The sequence below is a fragment of the Nannobrachium achirus genome, assembly GCF_963921795.1.
Source record: "Nannobrachium achirus genome assembly, chromosome: 3".
NCBI lineage: Eukaryota > Metazoa > Chordata > Actinopteri > Myctophiformes > Myctophidae > Nannobrachium > Nannobrachium achirus.
The window spans coordinates 42,498,309-42,510,808 of record NC_137812.1 but is presented as its reverse complement, the minus strand read 5'-3'; the positions used below and the strand labels follow the sequence as shown (position 1 = coordinate 42,510,808).

The window sequence follows — 12,500 nt, the reverse complement described above, 5'->3', positions numbered from 1 at the left end:
TTTAACCAGAGATTCAGATGAGAAGTTTTATGTTTTAGCAATTAGACCTATGTTGGCTCATTGATTGCTAAGAAAAAAACAGCAACTTTCGCGGTTGCATGCCACAATTTTCTTACCTTTTAACGTGGGTGCCTGCGTGTACATCGTGCACGATGGAATTACTCGGGGAAACTGGGGCTTTAGCAATCAATGAGTTAAGTTATAACATGATAACCATGTCACATTTGGACCTGCTAGTAGCGGGGAAGGTTCTTGTGCCCAGCAGATAGCCTATCGCTGTGAGTTTTACAGTTTATGTCAATTGAGGAATCAAGAAATCAACAATCTAGCAGCTGGTACGCATTTCTGTCTCTGTCATTCTGTTCAGTGAAAAACCACACCAGATGGTGGTGAGGTTAAACTTCATTCCACGCTGTGTGTATCATTTGTGCAGTATTCGCATGGATGGTTGAATGGAAGAAATTTAGTCTAAATCCAACAAACGTCATGAAGATAGCATGCCATCTCGGTGGCTTCATTTCTTTTTCTGGGTGTGTTTTCCTGGCAGAGATGTACTGTACTATCCTTAGCAACCGTGACACTGACAGTTACCAGACACAAATACAGACCTTCTACCAGGGCACACACACACACACACACACACACACACACACACACACACACACACACACACACACACACACACGCAAACACGCACGCACACACACACACACACAAACAAACATGCATGCCAAGCACACAGCCACACAGCCACTGGTATCAAGCCAGGAACCTGTGAAGTTCTGTTCCAAGTTAGAGTGGTGCAAACAAGTTTCTCCACTGATGTAATACAATTCTACAATCTACAGTTTAGAATTACTGCACACTTCCAGCTGTCCTTTACGTTCTTTATGTAAGCAGCCTGTGAGAACAGCTGAGCCGCGCAACATCGGAACTGGCTCTGTTGAATTGAATTGTGGTCCTTGGATAAGTCCCGGAAAAGACACGCTGTGATTGGCCAGTATTCACTTTGACTGACAGCGTTCCCTTAGTTTTTCCAGGAAGTCCGGACTAGAACTTTTGCACGTCGCTCCAATTAACTGCAGAGGCGAACAAGGCATCTTGCTCTTTATATCTGTGGTTGCCTCGATCCATGCCAAACTTTGCACACACACTCCTTGGCTGGCAAACCACACCCTCTGCCCTGATTTCTCAAATGCCCCTCTTCTAGCGCCACCATGAGGCCGATTTTTGCAAAGCACATTTTTGGACACTGCTCCTACCGATTTTACCCTAAAATCACGCAAAGCGGTACACAGTATCTCTAAAGTCATGTCATCAACATGGATCTGTCCCATTTCCTATATTCCCTCCTGATTGGCTACGATTGCCTTCTAAAGTTTGTGTAATCTCCCGATTAGGAAGTCTTACTTACTGGTGTAACTCAATTTTTTAATTGAGTTACACCAGTTGGGTTCTTCACTGTCACGTTGTGTCAAAAGTCAGTCAGGCCTAGATTCCACTGGGTGCAGTAGCATCACGTTCCAGTGACATGATCGCTGGCACTCTAGAGCAGTGGTTCTCAACCAGTGGTACTTGAGGGGGTTCCAGGTGGTCCCCAGCTAAATGATGGAGAGTTGGTAACCAAATGGACGCTTATAGATCTTTAACTGTTGAGAGTGTAAAATTAATCCAAATGGACCCGTTAAACTCTCAAGAGTTAAATGATTTTTTAAAGCCTACACAATTAGAGAATGTAGAAGAATATCGTCACTGTCGGGCAGAAACCTCGTATCTCCAAGTTTAAAATTTGTACATGTTTTCGCAAAGTAAAGCCCTGCTTCATCATACAAGGCCGTCGCACAAAGGTAGTGAAAACAGCCGATCTACAAGCACACAATGCCTCGCGGTGCGAGGCGTTGTGTGCTTGTAGATCGGCTGTTTTCACTAGTTTAAATCATTTTTTAAATGATAAATGCAAAACGAACGGTTTTGGACATACAAGGTTTTCACCCGACAGCGACGATATTCTTGTTATTTTGATGAACGTTTGCCCGTCATCTCTCTGGTACGACATCAATGCAAAATCTTTATCCAACGATAACAAAATAGTCTACGTTTTGGATTCTAGACAATGCTTGTATACCACCAGACACGTTTCACATGTTTGATCATTATTGGGCTGGCCCTGATGCTGTGATCAGATCAATAGATTTAAGATCAGATCTGTGAACCAACCTATCACACTAAAGCAGGGTTCCCCAATTAGTTTTCCCCAAGGGCCGAATTATATCTAGGGTACCAAGCCGAGGGCCACAACATTGCAGGGTGCGACGGTGGCGTTCCCATTTTCCAGCGACAGTTTTCGTCGTTGTCGGGTGAAAATCTTGTATGTCCAAAACCGTTCGTTTTGAATGTATCATTTTAAAAATGATTTAAACTAGTGAAAACAGCCGATCTACAAGCACACAACGCCTCGCGGTGCGAGGCGTTGTGTGCTTGTAGATCTGCTTGTAGATCTGACGATATACTAGTGTTGTTGCTGCTCTTATACCACCATTATTACTGGGGTTGGTGGGGGCCAGACAGTAGCCCGCCGCGGGCCGCAAATGGCCCGCGGGCCGCCTATTGGGGAACCCTGCACTAAAGGATCATCTGGGTAGATAATCTGCTCTGATCAGCCTCAACTGGGAGCGCCCCCAGGATGATCGTGTTTCCGACCCAAATCAATAGAAAAGGAAAGGAATTAACACATTTAATGAATAAGCTTATATCACCAGTAAGACACCCTAATCAGGAGATAAGCGACCGTCACGTCGCATGGTCATATATGTTTATTATTAATCTGTCAACTGTGGTATAATCACAATAATACACTCAAGGCCATTCCATACTGTGAGATATTGGCACTGGTGTGCTGATCTATGACTCAGCACGCTAATGCCAATATCTGACAGTATAGCACTCCCTGTTGTGTAGATAACATAGTTAATTACTTCATTTCTTTTGTCATTTGTATGGCATTTGCTGTACATTAGATTAGATAGTCCATACCTGGTGATGTTGGGTGCAGTGCACCCCAACTATGTGCAGAGTTCTGGGGATGTGTGTGCCACAACTCCATGCTCAATGTGCAATTTCAGATTGATTTGCCAGTCTATTTAGCAGAAAATGGATGCAGACAGACGGACAGAGTTTTGCCTCGCCAATTCCTGTCTGGAAAAAACTGCTTTGTCAGTCCCTGCCTATGCCAATGCTCAATGCCCATGTGTAATTTCAAATATTGATAGGCCCAGGCCATTGAAGGGGGAATGTGTTCCAGGCAGACAAAAGGGCAGAGTATTCTCAATGTTATAGTTGTATTACAATGCAGGTGGATTGGTAGATAAGTGTTCCAGGTGGCTCACGCAGACATAAGGGCTATTATAGCCTAAGCCCCTTTTCGACTGCAGTTTTAGCACCACACCACACCACACTACACCACACCACACCACACCACATAAAAATATCTACATTTTCCATTACACAAAAGTCCCCCTATCGGTAAGAAACAAATTGACCCTTTTAACTGTGATTATAATACATAATACATTTGTATTACAACTATCCTAATTATAATGCACTATAATGGATTATAACTGTGATTATAATACATTATAAAGTATTACTGTATTACTATGAATATTATAATATACTATAATAGATTATAATAGTGGTTATAACACAATAGAATCTATTATCATGTATTACAACTATATCCTGTGGTCTAAATGAAAACCCAGTGAGTGATCAGTCATTGATGTGTTTGGCCCTGTTTGGTGTGGTGTGGAGTGGTGTGGAGTTGGGCCAGTGGAAAAGGGGCTTTATTTAGACTGAGGGTAGGTATTTGGATGTATTCTGTTTTGTTGTGTAACTGCTACCACCTACTGGTTTGGGTTTGCCTTGCACCCTCCAGCAGGCTCCTTGCACTAGTGAGAGGTGCCATGTTGTTTGCATGCATGCCTGTGCAAGTGTACTCTGTGCGTGCGTGCGTGCGTGCGTGCGTGCGTGCGTGTGTGTGAGTGAGAGAGAGAGAGAGTTTGCCTCTCTTGGCACATCACCCTCAATCACCTTCAAATATCAGCAGCAAGTAACATTCCTTTATAATTCATCATCGTGTTCCAGCCTCTAGCCCAGCCTGCAGTCTAATTTAAGATAGTTACATCCTGGTCTCTAGCCTAGCCTGCAGTACACTACTTTAAGATAGTTACATCCCAGTGTCTAGCCCATACTGCTGTTAGGTTAGGTTAATGTAAGATAGTTGCATTCCAGTCTCTAGCCCATACTGCTGTTAGGTTAGGTTAATGTAAGATAGTTGCATTCCAGTCTCTAGCCCATACTACTGTTAGGTTAGGTAAATGTAAGATAGTTACATCCCAGTCTCTAGCCCATACTGCTGTTAGGTTAGGTTAATGTAAGATAGTTACATCCCAGTCTCTAGCCCATACTGCTGTTAGGTTAGGTTAATGTAAGATAGTTACATCTCAGGCTCTAGCCCATACTACTGTTAGGTTAGGTTAATGTAAGATAGTTACATCCCAGTCTCTAGCCCATACTACTGTTAGGTTAGGTTAATGTAAGATAGTTACATCCTAGTCTCTAGCCCATACTGCTGTTGGGTTAGGTTAATGTAAGATAGTTACATCCTAGTCTCTAGCCCATACCGCTGTTAGGTTAGGTTAATGTAAGATAGTTACATCCCAGTCTCTAGCCCATACTGCTGTTAGGTTATACATATAGGTTTTAATTGCTTAAAAGAAAGGAAAACAGAGGCATGACCGTTGCATTCTAGCATAGGCTTTAACTATTGCAAAAAGCTGTAAGATTAAATGTTTGTGCAGTATGTGGGTCCGTGCAGATCAGTTTTAACATTTAATTTGTTTTAAAGTATGTTGCACTGGTTGGCATTCTATAATTGTTTGAGATCTGAAGTTGAGTGATATGTTGAACTGCACCGAACTGTGTCATGGGCATTACCTCTTTTGGAGCAGGACCGCCTGCAGCAGTTTGACTGAAAGTTTAATGAGCTCTCTCTGTGTGTCTCTCTCTCCCCCTTTTTCTCTTGTTAGCTCCATCTGCTTCTCTCTGGCCTGATTCATTCATATCTCATCAGTCTGTAGAGTGCAGGACAGGTGTAGTCAAATGAATACTTGATGCAGACTGTTAAGATCCTGACCACCGAGAGGCACATGACGGATGTATAGGTGGAAGGACTGAAGGAGGACTAGCCAGTGTTTTGCGACAGTATGAATCAGGCATGAGGGGGGGAATAGTCCAGGCGTTTCGGGCAGTATTTTGATGGAATCGTGCACTTTATGATAGAAGCATGAGATTTGGCACACAGTTAGAACATGCTCTATGGAACATTTTTGGCTATAGGGCCATCGCAGATTTGTCTTGGGAAACTTGTGGGAGCCAATCAAAGTTGGGCTCTCATAGACTTTACAAGCAAGCATTTGTAACCATTTGTTTTGCAGGAAAAACATTCCTTGGGCTAAAAACAGACCCCATAAAACTATGGTTTAGTGATGAGTCATTACTTTTCACAGTTTTGTGGCAGCCGTTTCTCGGAAAGGAATGCTTTTCGTGCAAAACAAATGCTTGCATTGGATTCAGAATCCCGAAAAACACCTAGTTTGACCCCTCACATGCTACTTGAAGCATTTTTTTATTATTATTATTGTACTGTATATAAGTCTATGAGAGCCCAACTTTGATTGGCTCCTACACGTTTCCCAAGACAAATCTGCGATGGCCCTAGCCAAAAATGTTCCATATGGCATGTTCTAACTGTGTGCCAAATGTCATGCTTCTATCATAAAGTGCTCGATTTTTGCCTGAAACGCTCTGACTAGAACCAGTGCACTACTTATCAGAGCGTTTTTCCACCAACCTATGGAAAATCGCTCCGATTCGCCCATGGGAGCATTCAAAAGACGCACCCACGGGTGTGCTAGGAAAGATAGAGGCTTCAGTGTCCCTGCCCCATGCCACATATACACACACAGTGTTTATTCTCTTAAAAAAGGAAAAGCTTTTTTGTTCTGGTTACGTCATCGACGTGTCAGGTGACCTCCAGGGGACCCTGGAAATAAGTGGTGACCCATAGGCTAGGCCAGGGAACAGCGCCGTCCAGCGTCAAAACACCTGACTTAACTTCTCAAACTCGTCCTGTGGCAGGCAATAGGGTTTCACTGACAAAGAAATGTCTCAACAACAAGTGGTAAATGAGCAAAAGCAGAGCCATTGAGATAGAAAGAGTTGTGTTGAAGAGGGCTAATCAATCATCACCCGTTACAAGGATTACGTTACAAGGATTACATTTCTGGAACCAAGGTGTTGGAACTTCTACATTCTTCTTGTTCTTGTTATCCCTGGCACTCCCTGACAGCCCTGTGCCAGAGTACCATATGACCTTTCTGTATTCCATATTCCATTGCAAGTTAGTGACATTATTAGTCATTATTTGTTTGGAAGAAATTGTGTTCAGTTTGTTGAAATAGCGTTTCAAAGAGGTTTTTTTTTGGGGGGGGGGTCTATTAAGATTTATAGAGACTGCTTGGAGCCTGCTTGGAAGTTGTACGTTGTGTAGTGTTTTGTATGCTCATATGGGCTGGCCACCTTTGGTGCAAGACAATATAATAAAAAATCAATCATCATTAAAGGCAGTGGCTAAAGGCATTGCATATGCAACTCTGCAATTCTGCAGCAGTAATGTCAGTGAAGAGGCTAGTCTGGAAACTGAAGATGAAGTTGGAGCCCGCAGAAGGAAACACTGAAATCAAAGACGAAGCAGATGGAGGAGCAGGGGTGTCGCACCAAATTCTGGGCCCTGGGTACTTTAACTATTGAAAAATAGCAGATATACAAGATGTAGATCTGCCATTTTTGAAAAATCTTGAACATTTGTGCAAGTCTTTGAATATTTCAAATCCTTCTAAGGTTTTTTTGAAACACCTGTTTCTATGTCAGTGGTGCTCAAACCTTTTCATGTGAAGGACCCCCAAAACGATAAGTATTTGGCCACGGAGCCCCATCTCAAAATATTGAGTTCCAGGGACCCCCCAGAAGCAAAGTTTGAGTTACAAATGTTCGCTTACAAATACATATATTCAAAGATTTGCACAAATTTTCACGACTTTTCAAAAACAGCAGATCTACAAGCTTGTATATCTGCTATTCATCAATAGCTAAAGTATAAAATAGTTAAGGCCCCTCCACCTTGGGCCCTAGTAACTCAGTCCCACTCCCCCCCACCCTTGTGACGCCCCTGTGGAGGAGCAAGGGGGCAGAAGAACAAACATGACACCATTTTGGTCACAATATTAGATGTTTCATCCATGGTTGCATCAACAAACCAGACCTGAGATCATCACATTATGGCACAAATGATGGCTTTCCCACTCAGACTGAGTGGGCTGAGGATTGGCTGCTGACCAGGACAAGCATCCTCCAATCAGTGGAAGCAGTAATTACAAGCAGTGGAAGCTGGAGTTTCATCGGCCAATAGCAGGCCAACCTGTACCCTGAGTATAGTAGATGGGATTAAAACGACTTTCCTACACATTGGGACTTAACACAGCCAGATATAGGAAAATGGGACTATCCTCATTCCCTTCTCTACTCTGTTGCAGTATTTAATTTCTCCTTATCTTCCTCTCACTTCTCTTACTTAACTGTGTCTAATTTGTGTGTTTTTGTCTTTTTGGTAAATTATTTTCAGCCTCGTCGGTAACTTTACCTCTCAAATGTGCTCCAGCGCTGTAGGTAGCAGAAGCCCTGGAGGCCTTGACTTCAAAAGATTTGGATGAAAAATGCTTGCCGCCTATAATTCAGCACTTTCATTCAAGGCACTGCAGTGCAATGAGTGCATAACGTCTCATACTCTAATATGTCCAAAACTGTTACTTTTCAGGATTCAAATTTAAAAATGGCAAATCTACAAACTTAAAAGGTGTCGCTTCACTCTGTGTTTTTAGTTTGTACATGTGCTATTTTTGATGCTTTCAAAAGGTCAAGTCCCTTGACAAAACAAACAAAATAAACTTAAAATATGTAGATAAGATGTTTCTGCCCGGCAGCAACGATCTACAGAGGCATCAGGGGGGCTTCCAAACAGCTAGCAATGTGAATGCAATGCCTTGTACCTATTGAGCCGCACAGGGAAACGTTGACCTTTCATCCCTGTAGAAAAGTCAACTAGAAAAACTCACTTCTCACAGTTTGTAACCACTGTATGTGTGGATGTATGAACAAGACTAAGAGTCGTGTTTGTATCTACAGTATGTGTGGATGTATGAATAAGAGTCATGTTTGTATCTACTGTACAGTATGTGTGGAATCGATGTATGAATAAGAGTCTTGTCCCACATTGCAGTGTTTTGCGGTGCGCTCCCTGGGCTGGGTAGAGATGGCGGAGGACGACCTGGCGCCGGGCAAAAGCAGTGTTGCCGTCAACAACTGCATCCGGCAGCTGTCCTACTGCAAGAACGACATCAGAGACACCGTGGGCATCTGGGGAGAGGTGAGCGAGGCTGGGAGTCATGCCACGTCCATATGCATGTACAGCAGTGGTTCTCAAAGTGGGGTCCGAGGACCCCCAGGGGTCCACTCCTTGCGACCTGATATATAAATATCATGGCGCATTCTGCTGGGGCACAAGTAGGCCCATACAGTACAAGGCTGTGAGTGCACAAGGCACAAGTTGGCACCTCGACAGAGTGCAGTCTATTTTGCAAATATATTTGGGTCTCCATCCGGAATAAATGGGGGTACAATTATAATAATCAAACTATTGGCTTAGGAATTTAACAAAAACAAAAAAATATCCACGTATTCAAGTCTCCATGGGGTGAGTAATCGATAGAAAAGAAGTCATTATCGGGGGAATTATTCCTTTATATGTCACACTTCCGGTGTGTGTAAGAACCTTAAAGGCCAACTAGGTAAATGTTTGCATATTTTTATATATGTATATAAATATTTTAGCCCTCTTTCCCTTTATCAGCCACTCTATTATTGTGCTGGTGTGTTTCCTTGCAGAAAGACACTCTGGCTGTATTTTGGTTTTGTTCCACTGTTTATGTTGACATTCATCTCTTTGATACTGTACCTGTCAGAGAGGGGAGGGGGGAGTGTCTGTGTACACACACAGATCATAAAAGCTACCTAGTTGGCCTTTAACTGTTCTGCCGCCGTTGACAGTCCTCACCGTCATTGAAAGGGTTAATACCATGGCGCCGTTGACGGTGAGGACTGTGAATCTTACTGTATATACAGTAAAGATATTATTACTTACTTAATGTCGCTCCGGTCCCGACCGCATCGGTAATGTCGGCGATTTGTTTACAACGCACGTTGGGCGTGCACGCGAAGTGAAGCTCCTCAATGTTAAGTCAATGGAGAGGCCCATAAAGAAACTTCATTTAAACAAAATAGCCATTTTGAGACATTTTGCAGCAGATCTAAATGTAAACAAGGCACAAGGCTGGGCGCAGCCATCTTCATCTTCTTGTCCCACACTGTCATGTGACTAGATGACGTAATCGTTGCCGTCAAGTGATAATCCAAAAAAACAAAAACAACCCCCTTCCAGCCCTTCAAAATAATAGCGGCGGCCTATGGAGGAAACTGCGTGGCACCGAGGCACCAAGCAACCTTCAGATTAAGAGGCACTAATTGTGTTAAGATTTGTTTTTTGGGCGGCTTCTCTGCCTTTATTGATAGTTTATAGTGGAGATGGCCAGAAAACAGGAGAGAGAGAGACGGGGAGTGACATGCAGAAAAGGTTGTCGTGATCGGGATTCAAACTCATGACACACTGTCAGGCTGCATCAGAGCATATGTGGGTGCCATGGCATTGGTTCGAAATCTCATTGTTCCACATCCCATTAGTCAGAATCTGGTGATGTTAACCTGGTGAAAAATACTAAACCTAACCCTAAACTCAGTAAAACTATGCCTAAACCTAACCCAAATCCTAACCCTAACCTCAGTAAAACTATGCCTAAACCTAACCCTAAAACCTAACCCTAACTAAATTCGGACTAATGAGATTTCGGACTTATGGGCAGCTAGTCCCCTATATGTGTGGTGTGCCTCTGGACTTAGCGGCCAGTGGGTGCGATTCATTATTATTAAGAGAGCAAACTCTTTTTTTATCAACCTTTTTATTTTATTCAAAGGATGAATGTTACATGTAGAAGAGTTACACAAATATATTTTAAGAGTGCAAACGTGAACAATCCACTGCACCCTCTAACCTCTCTCTGTGTTTTAGTTTCATGTGAAGCCACAGAACACAGAAATAGAGAGAGAAAAGATAGCTGCACGCCACTTTCATTGGCCTTTCATCCTCCACTCTGTTTTTTATTCTCTTTTTCTTTTTGATAAATTATTTAGTGGCATTCAAAGCGCTGGTATGCACACAGGCACGCATGTGCGCGCACGCACACACACACACACACACGCGCACACACACACACACACACACACACACACACACACACACACACACACACACACACGAGTGCATGAATGCATGCAAAGTCTAAATGAAAGGGAGCGAAAGCTCTTAATTATACAGTTATCTTCATTGTTTCAGGAACTTCAGTTTGTGTATTTATGTTGTGCAATGTGTGTGTGTGTGTGTGCGCGCGTGCGTGTGTGTGTGTGTGTGTGTGTGTGCGTGTGCGTGTGCGTGTGCATGTGTGTGTCCAGGGGAAAGATATGTACCTGGTCCTGGAGAACAATATGTTGAACCTAGTGGACCCCATGGATCGCAGTGTGCTCCACTCTCAGCCAATCGCTAGCATCCGTGTCTGGGGCGTTGGCCGTGACAATGGCAGGTCAGTCTCCGATGCAAAACTATGCAACTTATTCCATTTTTAATTAGTCTGTGTTCTATTAAATATTCATGCATTAACTTGAAATACGAATCTATCATTTTGGGTTTTATTTAGAACATTTGTTCAGATGTTCTATAATTGATTTGAATTAATTCAATAATTCAAGACTATTCATGTGTGTGAGATGTTAAAATGACTGTGTTATGCTGCTTCATATCAAGAATTTATGATTCATGAAGGGAAACGTCTAAAGGATCATAATTTATTGGGGCAATCTTTTGCAGTTCTAGGCCTTTATTTGGTCATACAAACGTGCCGTCCCGATTTTCATTTTGTAGCTTTTTTTTTCATAAGGTCACGGGTGTAAATGAAATCAGTGATGTATTACACACAAACACACACACACACACACACACACACACACACACACACACACACACACACACACACACACACACGGGGTAACAGATAAAGGTCAAGGTAATGATTGAACGAGCTGGACGCATGGTGGGATGACGACATAAGAGAAGAGGCGTGAATGATTGATGATGAAGGGATGCTAATGAAAGATTAATTACTCAATACAAAGGAGAGGAAGACAGTTACAACAGCCTTCATCTCCCCCCCACCCCACTGCCTACAGGGCTCTTTCATCTCTGGTCAGCAGAAATTGCTTCACTGAAGGGGAATTGTTGGTGTGTGAGTGTGGTTATGATGGGTCTGAACACACAATGGTGTCGATGAGAAATGGCTTACCGAGAGTACAGTACACTACCACCCACCGTCATCTGCTGCTGGACACTTTGCCTGAGCAAATAACAAAATTCATTGCTGCATGATTGACCCAGGCTTTTTAAGGGTGCTGGAAAATGCTGAAATATGCTTTTAAGTTTTAATATGTTATGCTCACAAAATGGTGTTGAATTTGGAATAAAATGCTAGAAAGCGTGTTGTTTACCTGGCACTTGTGACTATAATGGTTCTTATCTGCACATCCTAAAATGACACTCAGAAATATCTGTGGACAAAATTAATTGAATGGTACTTTTACTCAAACTGACCCTGGCTATTACCTTTTTGGAGATGCCTTTGGAAGCCCCTACAAAAAGCCCTGCTTATGGAAGTAGGTGGGGTAGCATTGTTGTTGCAGTGTTGTTCCAGCAGAGGGAGCTGTGCTGTAGAAAGACAATAGGAATTGCTGCTGCATGCCAATATATCTAGGTTAACTGACAGTGTGAACAGCAGAAGAGGTTTCTATAATGATTTGTACAACACACACACACACACACACACACACACACACACACACACACACACACACACACACACACACACAGTGTAGCGAATGCAGCTATACCTTCTCCCTCTCTCTCTCTCTCTATCTCTCTCCTCTCTCTCTCTCTCTCTCTCTCTCTCTCTCTCTCTCTCTCTCTCTCTCTCTCTCTCACACACAAACACACAAGCACAGGACCCTGAAAACGGAATAATCTCAACGTCGGACCAAATTGCGAGCTGTTAATTCAAGCAGCCATGTGCAGCCAAATGCACACCCACACAGTAGGGGGAATAAGAGCAAGCGTTAGCGATGGGAATACCACAATCCACAATACCACAATCTGCAGCAAAGGGAGGGGG

The 12,500-nt window shown here is 43.0% G+C and overlaps 1 protein-coding gene across 1 annotated transcript in view; it reads left to right on the top strand.

Moving 5' to 3' along the window:
- Nucleotides 1-12,500, top strand: part of LOC308282264 (amyloid beta precursor protein binding family B member 2-like) — a 54,315-nt gene that overhangs the window by 27,495 nt on the left and 14,320 nt on the right. The window contains 2 exon segments of the mRNA XM_080722610.1: nt 8,396-8,542; nt 10,738-10,865. Of these exon segments, the coding sequence (XP_080578736.1) occupies nt 8,396-8,542; nt 10,738-10,865 (275 nt within the window).